This window comes from Streptopelia decaocto (genome assembly GCF_964273445.1).
Source record: "Streptopelia decaocto genome assembly, chromosome: 1".
NCBI classification, from domain to species: domain Eukaryota; kingdom Metazoa; phylum Chordata; class Aves; order Columbiformes; family Columbidae; genus Streptopelia; species Streptopelia decaocto.
In genome coordinates, this window is record NC_138663.1 from 170,249,060 (window position 1) to 170,273,496 (window position 24,437).

A 24,437-nucleotide genomic window follows, 5' to 3' on the forward strand; every position below is an offset into this window, starting at 1 on the left:
TTTCCCATACAGGTCAAAACCCATTAGGTGGATGGGATCTTCAACATTAGGCAACATCTATCTTTTGCTCATCATGTTAACACAAGTCAAATATCTTTTTCTTTAGTGGCTGCATCTGAATATTTGTGCCATTTTTTGGAACATTAAATTCACTGCTGCTGCTGTATGTTCCACAGAGCTGCCTATTTACTCTACTGTTTCCTTCCTTCTTTGTAAATATTCCAATTAGTGATTCCTAAGGCTGTAGGATGTGTCTCATCAACTGGTGAAAGTAGGATAATATCTCTTCTGTGAGCAGCTACACAGTAAGGGTTTGCTAATTCTGGCTCTGACTGCTGTAGTCACATCTACAATGTGTCAGCCATGATGACATTTTAATTCAGAAAGCAACATATGTTTCCTTCTCATTTATTGCAATCACTTGCAAAGTACTTACAATGAAAACATAAAAACCATGCAATGATTCAAAATGTATTTAGTTTAGCCTCTGTGTATATGCTAGATGTTCTTTGATAGTACAAGCTAATTAGCCTGTAAAGTAGTTGGTTCTGTATAAAATGAGAAAGAACCAAAATTCCAAAGTCTTGGGTGTAAATTATGTAGCTATTCTGACTACAGGATATGTGCTTATATTCATTTTGTGCCTGTACAGTTCTGTATAGCAACACGAAATATCCAAGTTCCTCCAAAAAGTGGTTATTCTTACCATACACGCTAAATAGTAAAAACAATGATAGTTTCCTTTAAAAGTTCTGTTATTTGCATTTTTGCCTTTTCTGAAAGATACCACCATCACAGACTACTGGAAATGGGGAATATAAACGGGTGGTAGTATATTTTTATGTTTTCCAGCATTCCTCCCTAGGATGAATCTCACTCACTGGAGGAGTGAGATACAGTGCTAGATAGATCTTAGCTGTCAAACCTAGTATCACCTAGTATCTGGTTTTGGTAAGGATAATTGTTTTAGTGTGTGTAAAGGATTCTTTACTTGGTAGTTTAGTAGATAATTTTTTACTTAGTGTCAAAATAACAGACTCTTCAGGAAAGGGTTGTCCAGGAAGATAAGCTTCTTGCATGCACATCCCGAAAACCCTAAATGTGCTATGTAAGAATAGTTGGGGTGTGGTGCGGGGGATAACAATATGCTCTATGAGTTTTATGATTTCTTAGAGGCTCACTTTGGCTTTCATTAAATAGAAAAATTGGTTCACATTATACTTTTCCATCAGGAATGTGACCTGTAATATGTTCCTGAAGTTAGTGATCATGCAAGTCTTACTTTTGTGGTTGTAAGTCAGTGGTAACCTAGAAAATAGTGATGAGGTTTCATCCTGATCTTACAATCCTTTTACTTGTAGAATTCGAACGGAAAAGGTACAAGGAAAACATTTTTCTACAGTGGAGCCTTCTAATGCTTAATTTTAAAATAGTCCTTCCTTTCCTAATATTTTTCCTCACATTAGACAAAGCAAAGTAATCTTTTCTTGGCTGAGGGATCCAGCACCATAAAGGATTCGCTACCAAAAAAAAAAAAAAAAAAAAAAGAAGAAAAGGAAAAGACAAAGGGGAATGAGGATAAGAAATAAATATGAGGAAGAGACCAGGACCAAGTGATGGGATAGCTTGCAGGAAGCAGTAGCTTGGAGGAGAGTTATAGAATCATAGAATGTCCTGAGTTGGAAGGGACCCACAAGGATCATTGACTCCAGCTCCTCTCCCTGCACGTGACAACCCCACAGTTCACACCATGTGTCTGAGGGTGTTGTCCAGTCTCTTCTTTAACACTGTCAGGCTGTGACACCTCCCTGGGGAGCCTGTTCCAGTGCTCCACCACCCTCTGGGTGAAGAACCTTTTCCTAATGTCCAACCTAAACCTCCCCAGCACATTTTCCTGCCATTCCCTTGGGTTCTGTCATTGGTCACCAGAGAAAAGAGATCAACACCTGCCCTCCTCTTCCCCTTGTGAGGAAGCCATTGACCACAATGTGACTTTGGAAAGCTCAGGGCTGTTCCCTTGGGCATGAGGACCACAGCATGGTGGGGGCTGAGACCCTCCTGCAGCCCAGGCACCCCAGCAGCTGGATTTTCCTCTTGTGGGAGAGAAGCTTCAGGCAGGCAGGCAAGAACTTTGTCACTGTGTGTGCACTAACCTTGTGCTATGAACAATAACGAAATGGTGGACTTAAATCCAGAAAAAAACACATAACCTCCAGAGACAGAGGCACATCTACACCAGATGATGCAAAAAGTATATTTCGTTGCTGGTTCCAAGGTTTTCTGATTTGTACACTCACTGATTCTCATCTGTTTGTTAAAAAAAATTACATGCTATAGCTGAATATCAGGTATAGTTTTCAATACCATGGTGTAGAACAGTAGCTCTTAAAACATCACAGTGTGATTCCAGCAGATTTCCAGTAGTTTAAATTGGTATTGTATAATTAATCAGTTTACATGAACTGTTGCAGTTGTAGCTTTCCTCGGGACTCTTAATAGGTAATCATGTAGCCAAGTTTCGGATCTGAATTTGAGTACATATTTTTTTCTTTTTCGTAGCAATAATTCAGAAAAGGCTAAAGAAGGAAAAGAAGGCAAAGAGGAAATTGCAGGAAGCACTTGAATTTGAGACTAAACGACGGGAGCAAGCCGAACAGACACTGAAACAGGCAGCTTCAACAGATAGTCTCAGAGTCCTAAATGGTAAGAAACCAGTTTTTTGCCTCTGTGTCATTAACTTCCATTTAAGTGCCAGAAGAAGCTTGTTATATTGAATATTTATAACATGATGGGAGAAAAAAAAATCTCTTTTCTTTCGTGCATTCCAGTGGTGCCTTTCTCTTTATTGTTTTTTATTGTTGTTGGTTTTGTAGGGTTTTTTTTTGTTTGGTTTGGTTTGTTTTTTTGTTTGTTTGTTTGTTTTTACTTTATATAGTATGTGCAAATAAACTCACTGGAGAGAATGTTCAAACTAGGACAATTTTATATTATTAACTTGAGAAGTCAATTTTTTTTCTTCTTTTTCTCCTCCCTCCCTTTATGCTTGGAAAATCTATTGCTCATTAATCTTCCTAGTCTAACAAAAAATTGTCCTGGCCTCCAGTCATTGTTCAACATTAAAAAAACTGACAAAGGTTGATTGTATTGTAATTCAGCATTGGAGTAACAGGTTGTAAAAAGGGCTATAAGAATCAAATGAAATATGTGTCAGTCTTACCTTTCTGTGTTTCTAGACTCTCTGACCCCAGAGATAGAAGCTGACCGCAGCGGGGGCAGAACAGATGCTGAAAGGACAATACAAGGTAGGAATTTGCAAAAGGCTATAAATCTAGATCTTGCTATATGAGTTTTTCCTCAGCTTTAGACTGCTATTCAAGCATGTAGCCTACCATCTGGGCCACATCAAAACAAGTTCAAACAAGGTCAAGTTCATCTTGCTTGTTTATAAGAGAGAATACATTCTGTGCTGATAGATTTTCTTTAAATTAATAGGTCATTTCTGTTTATACAGAGCAATTAAAGTAGAATAATTAATTTGAAACAATATTGGGTTGAATCTCAGACATGCTGAATGCAGTTTTTTGAATATATATAGTTAGATTTGAGATAACAATGTTTTTAAAGGTATATTTGAAACATTTTGAGCCTTTTAACTATACAAATGGCTAAACCTAATGGGTAACATTCAAGGCATGATGAGAATTTCATAGCTAATATTCAGTGGCAGTTACTGAAAGGTATGTTTCAATAAGCTACTTCAAGCATTAACGATAAATAATCTGTTTATTCCCTTCTTGGATTTTTCATTTACCATATCCCATTATTTACATTTTAATAAAACAAATCTGCTGAGTAAATTTATATATGAAATACTAAAGAGAGCCATATTACTTCCCCTGTGAATCTAAATATATATATATATATGTGTGTGTGTGTGTGTATATATATATATATATATATATTGCAAACACCAAGACATTAGTAAATAGCAAGTTTTTAAGGTGGTATTTATGTTATAATATCTTCTCCAGTCAACAGGCTAAATCTACCTACATGAATATTAAACAGTAAAAATAGCATTTGTTTTCAATTGTAAATGAAGGTGCATTTTTCAGAGGCAAGCCTAAAATGATTAGCTGCAGTAATCACTCTCAATTGCCTTTATTTTGCATTTCGAAGTCAATCATCTTAACAGTATCATTTGACATCTTCTATGTGTTATTTAATCACTTCTTCTAACTCCTTAAGAGTTGTTACTGGTGTTCCACAAGGAGGCTGTAACAACAGAATTAAAAGTTAACAAGCTTTTAATGTATTGAGCATATAAACAAATACGAAAGAGGCAATAAGTTCTTATGCAGGACAGACACATGTATATAAACAAAAACATTTAGATTTAAAGCAAGTTATGTCTGCAAAGTCAATAACTCAGAAGCTGGAGTATGCCAGATTAAACGTTGCCTGGGAAATGGGTACATGTTATGAGGTTTGTTTTTCCCGAATCCTACTTTGCTTCCCATAAAATGTATGCCTTATTCAAAGCACCATTTGATGTAATTCATTCAGTAAGAATCCAGTCATTATGTTGTTTTGTTATAATCCAGTCATTTGGGGTTTTTTTTTGGTGCAAAGGTAGGCTTCTAATTTCTTGGCAGACCTATTGCACTATTCTATTAGACTAGTCACTGCAGTATCTGAGCTCTCTGCAAATATTAATTACTTTGTCTTCAGAACATTCCTGCAAGGATATGAAGTTTGGAGTATTCCCATTCGAAAGCTGGGAACTAGAGTCACAGAAAGATTAAGGTGACAAATTGCTTAACTTTCAATTAGCAAGGATGTGTTTTTTTCAGGATACTTTGCATTGTTGGCAAGTGCATTCAATGCATTTAAAGTCATTGTTCCTGTTGAATTCAGTTTTGTTTACGGGCTGAAATACCAAGCTGGACATTTATAAAATGAGCAACACATAATTACTGAGTATTTTAGAAGTACATATTCGAAAGGATTTATCCCAAACTACATAGCAAGAGCACTTCACCTTTTTAACCACGATTATCCATTCATTTCCATCTATGCTCTGCCTCCTTATGCTCATTTCATATATTTGCATTTCTGCGACAAATGAAATCAAAGAAGCAACACTATCAGTAATGATGACCTTTCCTTGGTTCATCTGTCCAAGGTGGTACAAGGGGAAAAAAACCACCAACAAAACCCACAGACGATTGTTTAATTAAAGACTGGACCATAATATATTCTGATTGTGATATTGGATCACATTGCAAAGGCAACCTTAATTCTGACATTTCCTGTCTCTACTTTGCAGTCTTAACATATAATTAAGATAAGGGTTTTTTTTTTTAAAGAAAAGGGAAAAGGAAAAAAGAAGCAAGAAAGAGTTGCAATTTCTTATCATTTAATATATTCAGCTTAATTGTCACAAAACAGTTCAGAACTTTTAGATCTACCACCATATGTAACCGTACAACACAAATGTAACTGTAGGAGCTTATTGTCTTTGTGGATCAGCTCTTACAGGCTGAGGTGTTTCAGAAATAGTTCAAGAAATAGTTAATGGCAGACAAGTAATGCTGAATGTCAGGACTGTTTGTGTTCACTTCCAATATTGGAAAGAGGATTCCCTTTCACCATAAACTCCCTTTTCTTTGTGTCCCCCTTAGCATATATCCTTCCATCTCTGTGTTCCAGGTCTTCCTGGTTTCTTCTTCCTCACTCCAATTCCACATTTTGTCAATGGCTAACCTCACTCTTTCCTTGCTATACATTACATTGCATTTATTTTTCCTTAACTCCACATTCCCCCAGCCTTCCCTTTGGAACTCATTTTGATGCCACCCTGATTAATTCCTTAATTACAAGCTCTTTCTCTTCTCAGTTTCCCCCAACCTCCTATCTCTGTCTGACCCTTCCTGTTGCGTCCTCCTCTGGTCCAGCCATTTCCACAGCTGCACTGAGGGTCCCCGTGACCCCTCTCCTGTTGAGTACCACATCTCCCTCTGTGTTCTCTGCTTCCCCTCGTCTCCTCATTGAGCTCCCTGCTGCTTTCAGTACACATTCTGTTTCTTCTATGTCTGTCTGGATATCAGGGAGGGAAGCACTGAGAGAAAAGCAAAGACAATTTCTCTGTCCTTATCTCAATATTTAGCGTGGCAATTGTTTGCAGGAATGAGGAGGGAGAGTTGCACGTAAAGAACTGCTTCATTCCTGCAGCAGCGGGATAAAACATGCTCAGCACAGATGGGATCCTCAGAGAATTTAGCTGCAAAACTCCACACAAGCTTTCCAGTGGGTGAAACTGGGATTTTTCCAACGCGTTTTTTTGAAATTTCATTCAGGCAACAAAGACCATGTTTTTTTTCCAGTTTTGCAAGATTTCAGTTACGTCCTTACATTGCATCTGTAAAATATATTTTGTGTACTCTAGTATGCAGTGTAGAAGAATTATGATACAGAATATACAATATATTCCATAATAAAGAATATAATGCTATCTCTTTAGTGTTTCAGGTTCTGGGAAAAAAATACTTACTAGGGAAATACTTATGCCTTTCTTATTCCTCTCAAAAATATAGCGGTATCTTGGTATCAAAGCATGTCTGGGGTAATAGTCTCGTTATTGATAATCATTAATTTTTTTTCAACTTACTCTGTTAGCATGCTGTGCACTTCTATAACTAAGCAAACACAAGTAGGAAACCTGCGGCATTCTGTGGGCAAGTCAAATAACTGAAATACTAAGTGTAATTTCAGCATTTAAGAAAATACTACACAAGGAAATAATAATTAATAGTAAAGATATTATCTATTATAGATAAAAGGATACTTGTCAACTTGAAGTGATATTTAATGCTGATATTTTTAACTGTACTTTTGTGAATAAGGAATAGGGCTAATTTAAGTGTAAAGATAATTGCATTTGTCAATAAGTGGGCCATGTTCTGTTCTATTTCTCGTCATGTAGCACTCATTCAGATTCACTTTTAGTTAATGTAATCTTTTGTAAAATTGGAGAGATAATAAAAAGAAATTTGAATATGAGACTATAAAAAGAATCAGCAGTGGATATTTTAGGGTCGGATTTTTCTAATACTGGGTAGATAAGAGTTTGCTAGAATATCTATAAAATACTAACAAATAATCATTAAAAAATAACCCAAATGTGGGTCTCATATTACTTGCGTATTTTTTAATAGATACAAACAGATACTAAGTTATTAGGAACTGGTGTAGACACTGGTTTTAAATGTTTTCTTTCTTGCTTCTGTTTAAAAAAATAATAAAGCAGATTATCCTCTTCTCCATACATATTGTAGGTTCACTAGATGCCTATGCCTAGCTCCCAATCCGGTTTCCCAAGACCCCCTCATCCCACACAAAAAGGTACCATACAAAGATAATGTTTGACTTTTATATACTGTTTTGTTACCAGACCTCTTACTAAGGACTAGAACAATGACATTTACTGCCGCTCTTACTTTCTTATTATCATTGACCTTTTCTTCGCCATCTGGTTACTTACCATGTGTTTGTCTGCCTACATTATTTTTTCTTTTCCTCTTTAAATCCCACATTCCTGATTTTCTGTCTCCCAGTAGCTTCCCTCCCAAGTCCTGCACATTTATCTTCATTCCATTTAATCACCACTCCCTTTACGCATTTTCTAAACTCATCTAAACATTTTCTGTTTCTGCACTGTCTTCCACATTCACCATTCTTTTCATATGGTGTCCTTGTCATGTCTTCTGCTTGCCAAATCACTCCCAAATTGTTTTGTGCTTTCCTCCGTAAGCTATCCTGATAAGAACAGGAAGCTTAACCCAGTTTTCTCTCAGGCTGCTTTTTGTTTGTCTTCTCCCTTTCTTTCCTATTTTCTAGCAATTGCCTCAGCCTATATCTTTTCTACTTTCTTCCAATTCATCTCCAACTTCTACATGCCATCATCCCAGCTTCTTCTGAAAGCAGCTCCATCATTTTCTGCTAGCAGTCTTTTCACCCTGTTCAGTTCCCATGAATTCTCAGGCCTATCATTTTTTTTTCCCCAAAGTCTGTGTGTGTTCCAAACGCTTTGCACTTTGCCTGTTTTCAAAGTTTTCCTGTCTTACTCATTTTTTTCAGTCAATTTTTCCTTAACTACGCATTCTACTCTAGCGCGAATTTTGTTCCTTTTTGTCTGTCAATCAAAATTTCATACCTCAGTTCCTTATTCTGCTGCAAATATTTTCTTTGCCTTCTAGCACATTATCAGCCTTTCTCCAAATGAGTCTGTTATCTTACTCTCCCTGTCCCTTAGCAAAATGAACTTATGATTTCTAAACTCTTTCTCGCTGACTGATTTTTCTTGCCTTTTTCTAGTTCATCACCTCTTCTGTAGGCTCATATTAACAGCGCAGTTAAGTGCAATGCTAAGTGGTCTCAGCTTATGCTTTCCTGATGTAAGAAAAAGGAGCCACTCAACTACCATGCATATAAAAGCTTCCAGGGCCATTTATTTTTTTTCCCTACCAGAAAGGACAAGGCAGGAAATGGAGATGTTGGGCAGATGCAGGAATAGAGAAAGCAAGCAAGTGCAACTCAACACACTGACTGCTTAGTCCTGTCTGAAGTTACTTGTAAGGCCTTTGAAGGCTACTGAGGAAAAGTGAGAAAGAAATTATGATTTAACTTTGCCCATACCAAGAACCTAATGTGTGCATTTTGCTGCCTAGGTACTAGGGGAAAGTTGCCCTGCAGCTGCCCTCCACATCAATAAAAATCGCTTGGATACAACTTCAGTCATTTGCCTGAAAACCTAACCTAAATTGTATTCTGTGTTGGTTTGCAACTTTGTTAACCTATTCTTCAACAAGAAAAATCAGTGTAATAATCTGAGCAAACGATAGTCCTTGATTCTTTTTTGCTATATTTGTGTTTGAAAGATAGCTATCTGAAGGACTTCCACATTGAAAAGAACTTTTGGTGGTTCTGTGAAGCTCGTGCATACAGTTCCATTTCTGATTTATAAATCTTGGACAAAAGCATGTGAAATTGTGTGATGATATTTCTTATGAGATCAAAAACTTTATTGGAAAAGGCCATTATCAAGGCTGTAAAGTCAAGCATTCCAAAATGAGGAAATGGTAGAATTAAGGTTGTCTTCCGCACCTTTGTTCAACCGTCTTTGTGTATGCATCATGATATAATCTTTAATTATATGATTAGATACTGTATTTTTCACAGTACCCTGTCTCATTCAGTGCAGGGGACAAGGAGGTAGTTGAATAAGTGGATATCTATCCAATATTTTCTTTATCTTCAGTGCTCAGTGTGGATTCTCATGCTTTATATAATACCTGGTTTATATATAATACTTTCATCATTAGACATCATGCTTTACAGAAGAGGTATGAATGATTATCTCAATTTCTTTCATATGTTAAATCTTAATTTTGGCATTTCCTAACAGTTGAGTGTTTTGCTTCCCCATTTGAGTGATGTCCTTATGCTGTAGGTAACCATATCATGGGGTTTTCTTTTAACAACTAAACTACACACTCAGAAGTTGAGCTGTGAGATGACCTCTGACAACCTTATAGACTTGAATTTTTAGATTCACAGTGATAAAGCTAACAAAGTGACCAATGAACGGTAGTATCGTATGAGAAGTGTGGTCTAAGGAATGACCATTATGCCATGAGTGTTTTACAGATACTTGTTGAGATAAAAAAAATCTGGGGATATATTTCATGCTCTTGGGCACTGAATCTCCCTGTAATTTTTCGTGCAACTTCTAAGTGTCTCCATCAACGTTTCTTCCTCATCTCTGGCCTTTGTATCAGTCTTGATGTCCATTTCCAAATTTTAGAATCTCTTTTTTGTCTCTCTTTTGTCTTACTTTTCAATGCAAGTTTCTACTTGTATCCAGTCGGAATTCCAGCCTCTAGTTTTAACTATTTACACCTAATATCCATGTTAATCAAGATCCAGACATCCCCAGATACTGGCTCATAACACTCTATCCATATGTCACATCTCCAGTTACTTGTCAAGATTTCTCCCTCTAAGCGATTTATCTTCTGATGCCTTTACCTGACTTTCTTCCCCTGTTTTCTGTCCCCCATCTTTCCACCTCAACCACCGAGTCCTGTTCTTGTCTAGTCAGTCCAAGTCACTTGGTCCTCCAACTTTCAGTCCCAGTTGCTGTCAGCCAACCATTTCTTATTGCTAGCTCCCTTTCAGTGTCTTCCTGTGCCCTGGTTTCTGTGTTTCTATCTGTGTGTTTAACCAGTCTCAGTCACACCCCCCAGTCACATTTCCTATCTTTATTTCCAATTCCAACTGCATCAGACTTCTTGCCCTAAGTTCTCTAAATTTCAAGTTTTATATGAGTTTGTGTTTGTAGACTTAGATTACTGTTGATTGCTAATCATAGATAGGACACATTTTCAGTGCAAGTCTACTTTCAAATTAACTAATGAATTTTTAAAAATAGTTTTCAATATCCTCAAATGACATCTTTTTTTTTTTTTTTTTTTTTTTTACTGGGGACATCAGTTCTCTGTGCAGCACATTGAACAAAATGCCTTTTCTTTAGTCTTTCCAGCATTTATTTTGTCCATGATATTTACTGTTATGACCAACTTGAAGTCCATTTTGTTTATTATCCTTCCATAAACTTCCTTCAATAATTGCATCTTTTTTCTAGGGCTTCTATCTCCTACCTTTGCATTTCTGTCTTTTCCTCTCTGTGTCCCCCTTCCTCTTAATCAAAAATAATTCCATTTGCTCCCATCACTCTTCAAAGATGAGGTTATCTATCCGTATAATGCTATGTAAACCAATGGTCATATATTCTCTACAGTACTGAGTAAACTGAAGAAAAGCACCTGATGCTTTATATATTCTACTGAGTTTTTTCTTGCCTTTTCTCCCATTAAAACATCTTAGAAATGTTGATATGTATCAACCTGTAAATTCTGCATTTTTATTCAATTGACACTTGCTCATCAGTTATTCCATTTTTATTGCCACTTAGTAAGTACTATGGATTTGTTGTTACTCATTTATATTGCATAGGACTTCTTGCAGGAAGGTGCTTGGGGTTAGTATAGAGCCAGGATCCTCAAATTAATTTATCAGGTCATTTTCAGAATGAAAATACATTTTCACTTTCCCATATGACATTCCTTCTTGCTGCCCCATTTCAACACTGTTCCAGCTTCCCATGTATTATTGCTTTCCCATTTTCCTTCTGCTTCTGTATCAACCCACCCCCCTTGACAAATATTACTTCTGAATATCCCAGGTTCTTCTTATTAGGCCACTTCTTCCACCTGCGAGGCAATGTGTGCATTTATGATCTGGAGCTATGTGTCTGCTGGTTGACCAGGTGGTCGACTAGGAGATAGAGGCATTCTGAGGGATCAGTGACAAGCTAGGAGATAAGAATTTTCTGCTGGACATCTTGTTGCTGCCTCTTGGCAGCTGGGCAAATCAAACAGTACATGATGCTTCTCAGCAGCTGATGGGCCAAACAAATGGTTTTTCAAGCTGCAAGAGACCCACGGCCCACCTGTTGTGTGGGTCTGTTGTAAAGGTTGAACATTTCAGCAGGGAAAAGAAGTCAGAAGCTGGAAACAAAGCTGTCAGAAGCCTGGAAGGCAAAGGGGTTTTTTTTCTAGATATATTGAATAACTGCCCAAGGAAACATCTGCTACTTAGCTACGCTGTTTATGGAAACAAACAGCTGACTATTCTAGACCTACAGAAATACAAAAAGGTTCTGTGAAGCAGCAAGGACAAAACAGTGGACTGTGTTTTGTGGGAATGAACTTTTCCATGATTTTTAGGCCACTTAGCCTGCTTATTCCATTAGGACAGATTAAAAAAAAAAAACAAGAAAAAAACAAACCCAAAACCAAACCGAACAAATAAAACCCAACCAACCAAAAAAGAAAACACAAAAAACCCACAACCAAGAAACAAAGAAAACCCACACAACCTGCCCCCCCCCCAATAATTTTAATCTAATTTTTCAAGAAAAGGTCTTTTTTTCAGCTTAGTAGTCAACAGTTGGGTCTGTCCACCTTTGTGAAATACCATGTCTTGTGAGACTGTGTCTTTCAGCAATCTGACAGATAGATGTTGTATTTTTCTTTTTACCTGTCTGATTATCAGATTTCTTCCTGAAGTTTTCTGTTTTTAACAGTTCTGAAGTTCAGTCAGACAACTAGTTTCATTCTCTATAGCTTTATGACCATGAGCTAGCACTGTGCCCTTGTGGCCAGGAAGGCCAGTGGCATCCTGGGGTGTATTAGAAGGGGGGTGGTTAGTAGGTCGAGAGAGGTTCTCCTTCCCCTCTACTCTGCCCTGGTGAGACCACACATGGAATGTGTCCAGTTCTGGGCCCCTCAGTTCAAGGACAGGGAACTGCTGGAGAGAGTCCAGCGCAGGGCAACAAAGATGATTAAGGGAGTGGAGCATCTCCCATAGGAGGAAAGGCTGAGGGAGCTGGGGCTCTTTAGCTTGGAGAAGAGGAGATTGAGGGGTGACCTTATTAATGTTTACAAATATATAAAGGGTGAGTGTCACAAGGATGGTGCCAGGCTCTTTTCGGTGGCAATGAACAGTAGGACAAGGGGTAATGGGTTCAAACTGGAACACAAGAGGTTCCACTTAAATTTGAGAAGAACCTTCTTCTCAGTGAGGGTGACAGAACACTGGAACAGGCTACCCAGGGGGGTTGTGGAATCTCCTTCTCTGCAGACATTCAAAACTCGCCTGGACGCCTTCCTGTGTAACTTCATCTAGGTGTTCCTGCTCCGGACGGGGGATTGGACTGGATGATCTTTTGAGGTCCCTTCCAATTCCTAACATTCTGTGATTCTGTGATTAACTGCAGACATGAGACAGGACTATCTCTGTAATGTGACTGCCCTCCTTAGGGTTATTCTAGCATCTCTAGGTAAGAGTAGTGATCTGAGCTGCCAGAAAAGTATGAAAAAGACAACAAAATGGAGCAAAGCTGTCATAGTGACCCACTCTAGGGAGTGATGTCTGCTGTCTTGTTATTGATCCTTCTCTGCATGCCAGAGTTTATCAAACAAATTGATGCATTGGTGAAAACATATGCACATATGCTGTTCAATTTTACAAGCTGAAGGGGAGTGTATTTTCTGTATTACTCTTCACTTTTGTCTTTCTTATGCTTAAAAAATTATTTTCGGACCTAGTGGTGGTGTTTAAAGGGAGGAAACTGTTAGAAGTTCAGTGTTTAACCCTCAGTGACATTTAGTGGAGCTGCTTTGCTGACTCTCTTTGGTCAGTCCACCCAATTCTATTTTGTTTTTGTTCAGTATTCCTAAAATATGTGCTGGTTAAGCATTGTTCCTATTTGCAGTAGCACATACTTATAAAGCTTCATTTTCCTTCTGATTAGTGCCTTAAACTTCAGCTGCTTTTTGACTGCAGTGTGTAACGCCTTGTATTAATGTCAGGGTCATGCACTTATTATTCATCTGTACAGTGCTATGCACTTCAATGAAATTATATATATAATAATAAATAACAACATTAATCTGTGTGCACCACCTTGAATTTCATTACTGTTGCAGAAGGTATATCTCTGAAAATAGACTCTCTAATTTTTATACCATTTAGAAAGTGCTAGGCTCTCTCCCCGTACACTAATTTAAATATTTTATTTTGTTTCCCCTGAGAAGAATAAGCCCTATTAACTTTACCAGCTCACATGTTTGAAATACATTTGTTTTACTGATTTTTTTGGCTTGGCAGACAATCCAGTATAGTTCAGATTTTAAACCTAGATTGTACATCAGACATTTATGACATCTCTTGCTAGTTTGTCTGTCTTGTACTGTTGAAATCTGAATACTCGATGAGGAAACTTGCAATAAAGATTTATTTTGCTTCATGTTTCCTTGACCATGAATAAATACTGAAATTATCTTGCAATGCATGGAAACCAAACAGTTATAAGTATGTTCCTGATCCCCCTGCCTCAGAGTCCAGCACTTTGGCAGGTTTTCTACCCAAGCTAATCAATTAAAGACAACATTGATTAACTTAAACAGAAGGTCGTATTGATTGCAGGCAGTAACCTATAAATAGACAATTGTTTCATAGTGCTCGTAGGTCACTGTTAGCTACAGCTTTAAACTTTAAGGTACATAATCCTGTTATCTATCACTCAAAAAGCAAAGGAAGGGCATAGAGTGAATAAACAGTTACAGATATGTTGCAAAGTATTCATATAGAGTCCTCTTTCCATTCAACACTTTTACATAAACTTTTTCACATTTTCTTTGAAATTGCTATCTATTGCAATTTGCATCTCATTTTATAGCTGTATATATATGGAGCTGCTGGAAATCAAATATGTTCATGGCTTTTCTACTGAGATAAATGATTAATCAATCAGAGGCTTTCTTCCAACATAGTACTTTAGTACACTTTTAAAGCAACTATGTGTAAAATTAATGACATAGCATGAACAGAGTCAAGTGGGAAAATTCAGAACAATAAGAATATTAAATAAAACACATTGTGCACCAAAGAGGCTATTAAGACTTTATATAGAATTGTTTTGACTTGTTTCATTTTCGTTCATCTCTTACTCCCCCTCTCCCCCAAGTTCATATTATTCAAAGAAGGAAGAATAGGGTGGATGAATTCTTACCTAACAGACCTTCAAGGTCACCCCAGTTGTCTTGCTACCTGAGAAGGATGCAAACCACCATCCCACCTATTTATGTTTCCAATAAGTATTCTGTTCCCTTCATCTTCTCACTCAGAAGGTAACTGAAATCTGACCAGGCTGGTAAAACACTCATTTCTAGCATAGTCTCATCAGCTGAAAAACAAATCACCATTTCCTTTCTAAAGAATGAACTAAAAGACTCTCTTCTTTAAACCAGGATAAAGAAAATGATTAAAACAATAATAGCTTCATCATTCCAATGAAATGGTGTTTCTATAGCTTACATGAAGCAGATCTAAACAAAGTGGATTTCTAGTTCATTCTCAACTGAGCTATAATCCTGTGCCTCTTTAGGTTGGTTGAGGAACCAGATCTGCTGACTGTAAGCAGTTTATCAGTATTTGCCTCTACAGCATGTAGAGAGCTGCCCCTTTTCTCCTTCTTTTTCTTTTTTTTTTTTTTTTTCTCTCAGCCATGTTTACTTCTTGGACAAAGTGTCATCACATCAGCTGTAATGTTTGTCATAAAGAAGATTGTTTCTTGGCATTGGTGTTTTAACTGCTCTAAAGATTAAAAAGTGCCTGATGTTTGTGTATCATCTCCTTATAAAAGAACTTAATCTGTCAGTATTAGTGTTGCATTCTTCTATGAAATCATTAAGACTTCATCATCAACAGACCACGAAATATTTAGTGGTTTGAGATTTTTCTAACAGTTGCGCTTGCCTTGTTGAGATGTGTTGTGTGAAGCATGAGGGACACAACTCTTACGCCAAAATAACAGTACTAATTTTCAGGTCTGCTAAAAGCACTGTGCTTTAGAGAGCTACTGCTACAAACTAGTAGCTTGTAAGTTACTTGATCCACTTAGCACACACAGGAGGAAATCTATTAAAAAAAGAGATCCATGGCTCCTTCCTGAAAAGTACTAGAGCGTGGGTAGGTGAAAAGAAACATCAAATCCAGATTAGATTTAAGACCTTGAATTTCAAGTCAATCAGATTTAAAACATTAAATATGAACAGTGGCCATCCCATTCAGCAGCCCTGGTTGACTCTCAGCCACCACCTGCATCAAAGAAAATTTCTCAGCAAGCCATGTGAGCTAATCCACCAAGTAAGGTCATAATCAATTTCCCATCTCATGCCTGCATGTCTGAAACTCTGGACAGACATTTTCAGAGAGAAGTTCAGATATTCTTATCTTGAAATTAATTCTTACACTGTTTAAAAAGTGATTTGGTTGTCCAGAAGTAGATGACTAGTGCCATTTGAGATGCTCCAGGGCATCTGAGACATCTGTATGCCATTAATCGGGCCTGTGGAAGATCCAGGCCTTTCTGGAGCAGCAGCTGGAAGCCACACAGGACATGGGAGGATGACTGAAATCATACCAGACATTGAATCAGGCTCTGTTTGCTCACTCAGAACACCTTTGGATATGTTACATTATTGACTTGGGATATACTAAATGGAAATTTATAGCTTCTTATGTATTTTGAATAAAATTATATTTATTGCTACATTAATTCCACTGTTCTAGCATTTTTAGTGTAAATACACAAATATTCATGGGATAATTTCTCTAGGTCTTACTGTCCTGTTATCTGTGAACTGGCTTGCATTTTACATAGTGTTTGACTGAGATCCAAAAATGTGAGGTGTGGAACAAAAAAGTAGGGTTTTGTTTGTTTTCTTTTTAAAAAATCCCAAGGCCACTGACTTGCGAAAAGATCTGATATTTTTTACCACATGTGACTCAGATAGCAGCCTTTTGGCCAAGTAGAGAGCTGGCCCTTGATGTGCCATCCCAGAAATTTGTTAATATGCCCTAGAGGATTCTTGTACTTTCTTTGTTCTTTGAACCATCTTTGCTTCTGCCTCTACATTCAATATGTAAATCTTTCTATAGCTGATTCCATTTTTTCAGTTAAATAAAAAAACCCTGGAATTCAATTTCAGCATGAATCTTGCAAGACAAACAGCTAAAGAAGGTCTTCAGCAGTTGGTCTTTAGCAGACATTCAACATAACTCATTTATTAAGAGTGTATGATTCTTTTGAATTGCTAGTGTAAATACGTATATCAAAACAGAAAACAAAATGAAGCATCAAGCTGAAGGAAAGCATATTTGTGCATAATAGTTATGAGAAACTGTTTAAGGACAGATTATTCATGAGAAAACACTAATTTCGTAAATCTACCAAAATTAACTAGTCAAAAAATAGGCTTTTAAATTGCTGGTATTTACTTTCAGAGGTTACTTCATCTATTACAATGTTTCTACATGAATGTAAGTTTATGGTAAACAGGTGTTTGTTTGTTTGTTTGTTTGTTTGTTTTACTGATTCGTTGGCAGTCTTGAGGTCTGTCTCAGATGAATTGTTTTGAACTATGTCAGGAATAACTGGAAAGCTAGTGGAAATGTTATCATTATAATATCTGAACTACTCTGCAATCTTGAATGGATTTAATGTTGACACCAGGACATACTCCTGTGATGCAGACCAGAGCATTTATCTTTTTATCATAGAGGGGTTAATAAGCTTGATCATGGGTATGTTGGGAATCTGTGACAGACTGAACTTAAATCTTGCAAGAAGTAAAATTTTCATTCTGCCCCTTATGTTTTTGCCCTCCCTTTTATATGTTCCTTCATGCACTCTCATTGGAAAGACATACACAAAACTAGATGGAATTTATCACTTAAATACTGGTGGTAGGATTTATGTCCCAAAACTTTATGCTAACAGAAGACGGGTACCGCATCATCTGTACTTGCTCTGTGCCTGCTCTGCGCTTGCTCAGACTGATGACTGACCTCTGTGTAATGACAAAGTGCACCTGGTGTAAATCTTTTCAAGTCTTTTCTTTCTTAGACACAGCTTCGAAAATACAACAACATATGTTGCGTAGCATTATTCAGTTATTACTTGATTTGATATGATTGCCCCTCACATAGCAAGCTGACCCTAAGTGTTCACCTTTTTTAAGAAAAGACATGACATAAACTCTTCATTTTGTTACTTGTTCATAAACATAACCAGTTCGGTTAAAATACCTTTCATAATGGCATTTAAAAGGTTTGACGCTAGAGTAAAGTAATGGGAAATTGATTATTTACTTTATACAGGTTCTGCCAGCTTCCTAACTCCAAAGCTCCATTGAGTTTCTTTCTTCAGCTTCCTGGTACACAGAGAGGCTCAACACCTGCTATACTTTTCTATTTATGGAATTGAAGATACACCAGTAACAGCTTCCTGTACTTCAGGAGCTGAAGACTACGCACGCACGCATTACTACATGCTTTTCTTTCAGTGTTTTGGTCAAAATCAAATATGTAATGTTTAATTAAACCCAAGTCATCAAATGCAAATCTGTCCCCAAGTATTAGGCTGTGGCAACAGCAAGAATTGCCAGTATTTTACATGGAAGAGTATTCAATGCATTTCTTCTATGAGTTAAACCCATTTTCCACGAGCAATGGTGCAATAGTATTCATTAAATCCTTTTCTATGATCACCCCTGCCTATATGCCATACCATGTTCTTGAAACTCCTATCCCCATTCACGATGAAGATAAAAAAAATAATTAGTAAATGAATATAGCCAAGTAATGTCATTTCCCTTAAAACTTCACACACAAATATTTTTTCACAATGAGATGATGACTATGAGATGTTAGTGACTGTGCTGGTAAATGACTTCTTCAATTCATGCAGGAAGTTATATGTATTCATGAACCCATATTCCTGATGACATTCCTGATCTCAGGTCTTGCTGTCAGACACACAAATCCAGTTTCCAAGCCTGAAGGATTGTTAGCGAGTTGATCTTGTGAACATTGCATGAGAGTCCTCTCAACTGGGGAGAGCAATAGGGGAAAAAAAGACAAGCGTGCTTATTTAGAAGCATCACTCCAATTTGAGGCATTTTGATAAGGAGTAACGCACAAGGTGAAGGGTAAGTCAAAACCTTTCAAGTACCGTGTTTCCAGTTGTTAAAAGAGAAGAGCCAGTGAAGGAATTAAAAAGGAGTGACAATTCAAAGAAGCAGACTAGGAAAATATTTTTGCCATATGAATTTGTTTATACAACTCAGACAGAAGTAAGCTTTAGTAGGTAGGGTACGAGGAGAAACAGCATATGAATTTGCAACTAGAGAGAGGGATAGGAAAAATGAGGGGAAGAGACTTTTCATGAGAAGACATTTAGACATGATGTCGTAATGAAAAGTCAGAAGTAACAAACAAACTGGATACCTTGATTTTGAACTTCACTCACAGGCAAGATGAAAAGAGTGGTTCATCATAGTGACTAAGAGAAGTAGTCGTGGGGAAGAGGAGGAGGAATCTGAATGGGTACATGATTAACAGCTCTGTTTTCCCAGCCTGAGATTGTAATAGCAGCTAAACGTTCACACAGAGAATCAGAAAAGCAAGCTTGAGGTTTTAGGTCAGACAAAAGGGAATAGACCTGGTATACAAAGGGCTGTGTCGATTGTCAACATGGATGTGGTGGCTGAATTTCTGATTGTAGATTAGATTACTCGGATATGAAGCATGGAGAGGGAGACAATGGGAGGAAGATCGCAGCCCTGAGAAACTGAAACAGAAAGTTGAGGGAGAAGCCAAAAGAACAAACTGAGAAAGAAATCAGCCATGTGGATGGTTAATAAGAAGATCCTAACAAAAAGAGAACAATGTTTGAATACCAAAAACCCTTTATCAAAGGCTAGTCTAGAAAAGTCTAGGAGGGAAGATATGAGGTGCTAGTTCTAAGATTTTGCTAGAAAGACAAAATTAAAGAGAGTCACATTAAATAATTTTGTAAAAAAGTTGACTGGCTACGGAATTGATGGTTAATGAGGGAGGTTTTTGCAACTATTACGGTCATTCATCCATGGGTTTAACTGACACATTCTTCCCAAATTAGGAGCATGGAAGTATCATATCCATGCTGTTAGAGAATAAATGATTATTCAAATAATAGGAAAGTTTCATAGCTTTTAACTTCAAGTTTAAGTCCCTCATTACATTTTCTCTTATCAGCAATTTCCCTGAAGACAGGTTTCTGTTTATACAGAATTATTACAATGTGAGTTCTAGAAATTTTCTTGGATATTTTTGCTAAACCTCTGTAGTAATTACACTTGAGAATTTTCTTAATGGTGTAGTAATCATCTGTCAAAAAATGTCAAGCTAGACATGGCCACATTTTCTCTCCCCTTGTTATATTTAAAGAGAAAATATCAGTTTCTGTCAGATGCCGTAGATTTACCACCTGACTGAAAGAAGAAATAAGTTAAATCACTGCACTTTAGTATCTGATCCCAGATAAAAAGTATGTTCACAGCAACACTTCCAAAGGGAGATGCCTTCAGTTGGAACTTGGTAAACAGCTGGAAGGCCTATCTCCTACAGGGGAAAAAAAACCAAACCTTTAATATTTTGAAGGGGACACGTAATGTTACATAAGATTTAATTCTGCAACAAGCTAAGAAATTTAGAGTATAAGTGAGCAAATGCTCTTAGCAGCCTTCTAGGGACCTGTTTTGTGAAGAGTATCAACTAGTGATTTTCACTGCTTGTAGAAAACCTGGTTTGTACTGGTGTATTAAGAATGAGAGCATCTGAAAATCTTCCTCTATAGACTTAGTCAAATGCATGCATGTGTATTCACATTATGGAAGCAGAACAGTTGTTTTATGTTCTCGGGTTTGGAGGGGATGTCATAAACTCTTTTAATAGAGCAATGTTTTCCTGTGAGTAGCTTAAACTACAGAATAAACATATTATACATTGTGTATCGTATATCAGAAAATATGATGTAAATGAACAATATTGACATCAAAGTTTCAATTTAGGAATCTGAGTGTATTGTTGTGGAAAGCCTAGTCAGTTATATTTATAGTTTCATATTTTTACAGGAAGAAAACAGTGTAGAAATCCTGGGATCCCTCATGCTTCGTGCAAGTGCAGTAGGTTCTAGATAACAGGATCAGGTCCACAATTTGCACTTCTTAAAACCGACAACAAAATCTAAAAATAAATGCCACCACCATACAAACTACAAAGTGAAAAAATGCTCTATCTTGCATTTTTCTACCTCCTGTGGCTAGGGACAGAATGCAGACATGCCACAATAATGTTTTTTATTTCTACTGTTCAAACCATATTAATGAGAACATCATTTTGGAGAACTAATTATTTCTATTTGTCTTGTGTCACACTTTCTAATTCCCCTATATTAGCACAGCCAAAGCAAATTAATTGCTTTTCCAGCAGTTGAACCTTGTCCAAGAATGAGCTCACATTCCCTTCCAGTTTTGCAGTTTCTAGGAGTGCATTGTGTCAAAAATTTCTCTTGATACTAAACATAGCCCAGAGAATATCTTTACAGATTTCTGTTGCTGCTCACTTGATGAAATTTATAAGTTTAAGTGACCCACTAGGAAAGATAAAGTTCTTAGCTGCAAGATTATACATCAAAACAGTTAAAGTGAAATTAAAATTAAATGAATGAATCTCACTGAAGCAAAAAAAGCAGTAATTAATGGTTCCCTTAATTGTCTTCATAAAATATTTGCATGGGTCTAATTTGCATAATTTGCATGTATTAATTAATCTTTCAAAGGAATTTTGTGCTGAGAGAAGCCAAAAAATCTCTTTGTTTTATTTAACATCTAATGAAATATTTATCTTCGTTAATGAACTTCTCATCTTCATTAAAATAAAAATTGCACAAGTTTGTATGTTTTAAATGTTTTTATAATTGAAGTATACAAAAAAAATCTCTTCAGACCTACAGTATTCGAAAAACAAACACATTATTGCACATTCTGTGTCGTTTTGACTATAGCAACGTTTAAAATTTGACAATCCCGGTTCAGTCTACCAAAAGTTTTTGAGCGGTTTTAAATTACTTCAATTTCATGTTAATTGATTATTTTTTTATTTTAATTTGACAAGTAGGGATGACAAGGTAAACATTTAGGTGGTTTTGTTATTGTCAACCTGTGATAAATAACATCTTTTATTGAACAGATAGATAGCATGTATAGAAAAAAAGACTAACATTGCACATTAAAATCTAAAATACTGCAGGAGTTTGTACATGATAGGAGTTAGTTTATACTCTACTAGACTAACAGTTGAAGAAAAATAGTGTATGAGTTATTGCCTGACATTTAATGGTTGAACCTGGAGTAAGACCGATGATGGTAACAGTTATAAAAGACGGTAGTGGCAACGGATGTAGTTAAATGACAGGTTGTGGTGATCAGGAACTTAGACATTATCTAAAATAACTAGACATCCAGAATGAAAATATGAAGTACAAAAAAAAATCAATGTTAAAGTTTTATGCAAAATTTGAATATGGAAGTGTGAGGACATGAAATGAAGTACTTTGCAGAAAGGTATTTCTGTAAAAAGAATAAGTCTAAGAGGACAATGATTAGTTTTTCGGGGACAAAGGTGAAGGCTATTACTTAAAAATGGGACCACCTAGAATCCCAAGGTAATGCATCAGCTACTTAATATTGTTGGAAGTAGTGCCTGTGGAGAAAGAACTGTATGGTTAAAATAAAGTAGCTCCTATACAGAAGGTTAACACTGTGCACAGTAAGATTTCTGAAATGGAGTTTCGTTTTTTTCAAGGATAAGTACAATATCATTGGAATAATGAAAGTATACTTGAAATAGGGAAATGATTGGGGATTTAGAATACAAAGAAATTATATTTGCACAATGAAACAGCACGATGGGATTTGTACTCATTTTCAATACACCTGCATATGCTTAAGTCCTTGCACAAAGAGTTTATAAACACGTCAGTGTGTTCAAATTCATTTTAGACACGCAGTACCTTGGAAGGCCAGCCCTGCAGAGTTAGAAAAGTAGGAGCTGTTTAAGAGTGCTTTAAAGATACAGCACTCATTGTATGAAAGAATTTAAGAAATGAGAGGTTTAAGCTATTGAGATTATATACAGAGTCATGTCGTCTTTACTATATTATCCTATAATTTTTTCAACTGAGAAGATATAAAGGAACTTTGCTAATACCATAGTGGCAGCATAGATATTGCTGTGTATTATGAAGGTGTGGAACTTGTGGAATAGCTGCTGAGGCAATGTAATTATCTATAAAATACCCAAGCAGTATCAGTGGGAGGGATATGTCTCACTTTACACATTTGTGGGGTAGATGTCTTTGTCTGAGCTATTTGGCTGAACTCCTGTTAAAGTCGATGAAGAGTAATAGACACATCTCTGCCTTTGAAGAAAATGAATCATACCTTCCAAGTTTCTTCATTGATTATAAAGGGAGTCTACAAAACTGGCTCATACACCTCTATCTGCAGTGTAGGTGTCTGAAGTTAATGTGATGAATCTCATCTGTTGTGTATTTTCGTTTTTGCTTGCCTCAGAATTCCAGCATCACTTGTGACAGTAAACAGACTATGAACAGCTGCATTTCAGTCACTTCTTGTACCTGCTGATGTTGGAAATGAGTAATTGTGCATCACTTATGGAAAAACATCCACGCCCAACAATTCCTTTTCTACTTGATATAATTCTGTTGTGTTTCCATACCGTGCAGTTCTGAAAGTTGCATAAAGTATGACCGTCAAATGTAGAAAGGATAACTTGAATTCTGCATTAATCCTGAACTCCTCAGCATTTATTTCAATTGGATGCTACGTGTGAGGCACAAGGCATGAAACAACAGTCTAAAGAAGCATTCCAAAAACTCTAAAATAAGAACAGAAGTGGATATAAACTGAAAGGTAGAAAAAGAGGTAGATAATGTATCACAGAACTTTGGAAGGGGAAATGGTATCATATTACTAATATAATAGCATTGTATTATTGTTACTGCATTACTAGATCATTACTAATTTGTAAAGGACACCTAGTAAATGTTTCTCCATTGTAGTTTTGCTTGCAAACAAGACATGGGCTGAAATTAACCTGACAACCAGAAAAGTGTATAATGTAGGCATCTACATCTATACTTGTCACCCTCGACCCTCTGTGGAGGGAGTGAAGAGAAACATCTACAATACCATTCATCACTTCAGAAAGTAGGTGTCTATATTTCTCCTCCGTCTATGGAAGGAGCATAACCAGAGTACCCTGGTGTAGACGTCTACAAAGAAATTTACTAAACTCAAGTAAACTCAATCACATTCCAGAATTGCCAAATTTCTGGAGGTGAAAAGGTTATTTTATTTTATTTTATTTTATTTTTCATTTTTTATGGATATTATTTTTACAGCTGGGGTTGAAATTTTACTCCAAGATAGTCTAATTGCAAAGGATAAATGTAGCATGTGGTACAGTCACAGGAAGTACATGCTAAGGAGTCATTGTCTTTGCACATTTCATATTTTGCAGCAAAGAATTAAGTTGATAGTATCAATTTCACAATCAAAATGGTAGCATTTCTTTGGGTTGCTTATATGCTTTAGGTCTGATGTTTTGCTGTTGAGTGATATGGTAAAGGAATAACTCATTTTCATGCTTCAGTGCATTTTCAACCCATGCCTTAAGCCAGAACCCAATCTCTATGCATCCTTTATCTGCTGATCTCTTGATGGCAGCACTGATGCTTTGGTATCTCACAATGGTGTTGTGCAACTTAATTAATGTTTGTAAAGTATTCTGAATCTTGGATGAAAGGCACAATAGAAATTTAGTTATGTTATTAACTTCTG

At 36.6% G+C, this 24,437-nt stretch overlaps 1 protein-coding gene across 3 annotated transcripts in view; it reads left to right on the plus strand.

Moving 5' to 3' along the window:
• The window catches only part of DACH1 (dachshund family transcription factor 1), a 367,167-nt gene that overhangs the window by 326,732 nt on the left and 15,998 nt on the right, over nt 1-24,437 (plus strand). For 2 of the 3 annotated variants that reach the window (XM_082075979.1, XM_082075980.1), the window contains exons 9-10: nt 2,560-2,703; nt 3,234-3,302. In XM_082075979.1, coding sequence (XP_081932105.1) covers nt 2,560-2,703; nt 3,234-3,302 — 213 coding nt within the window. Of the gene's footprint in view, nt 1-2,559; nt 2,704-3,233; nt 3,303-7,337; nt 7,405-24,437 lie in introns of all 3 variants that reach the window. The other variant, XM_082075981.1, reaches the window with a different exon arrangement.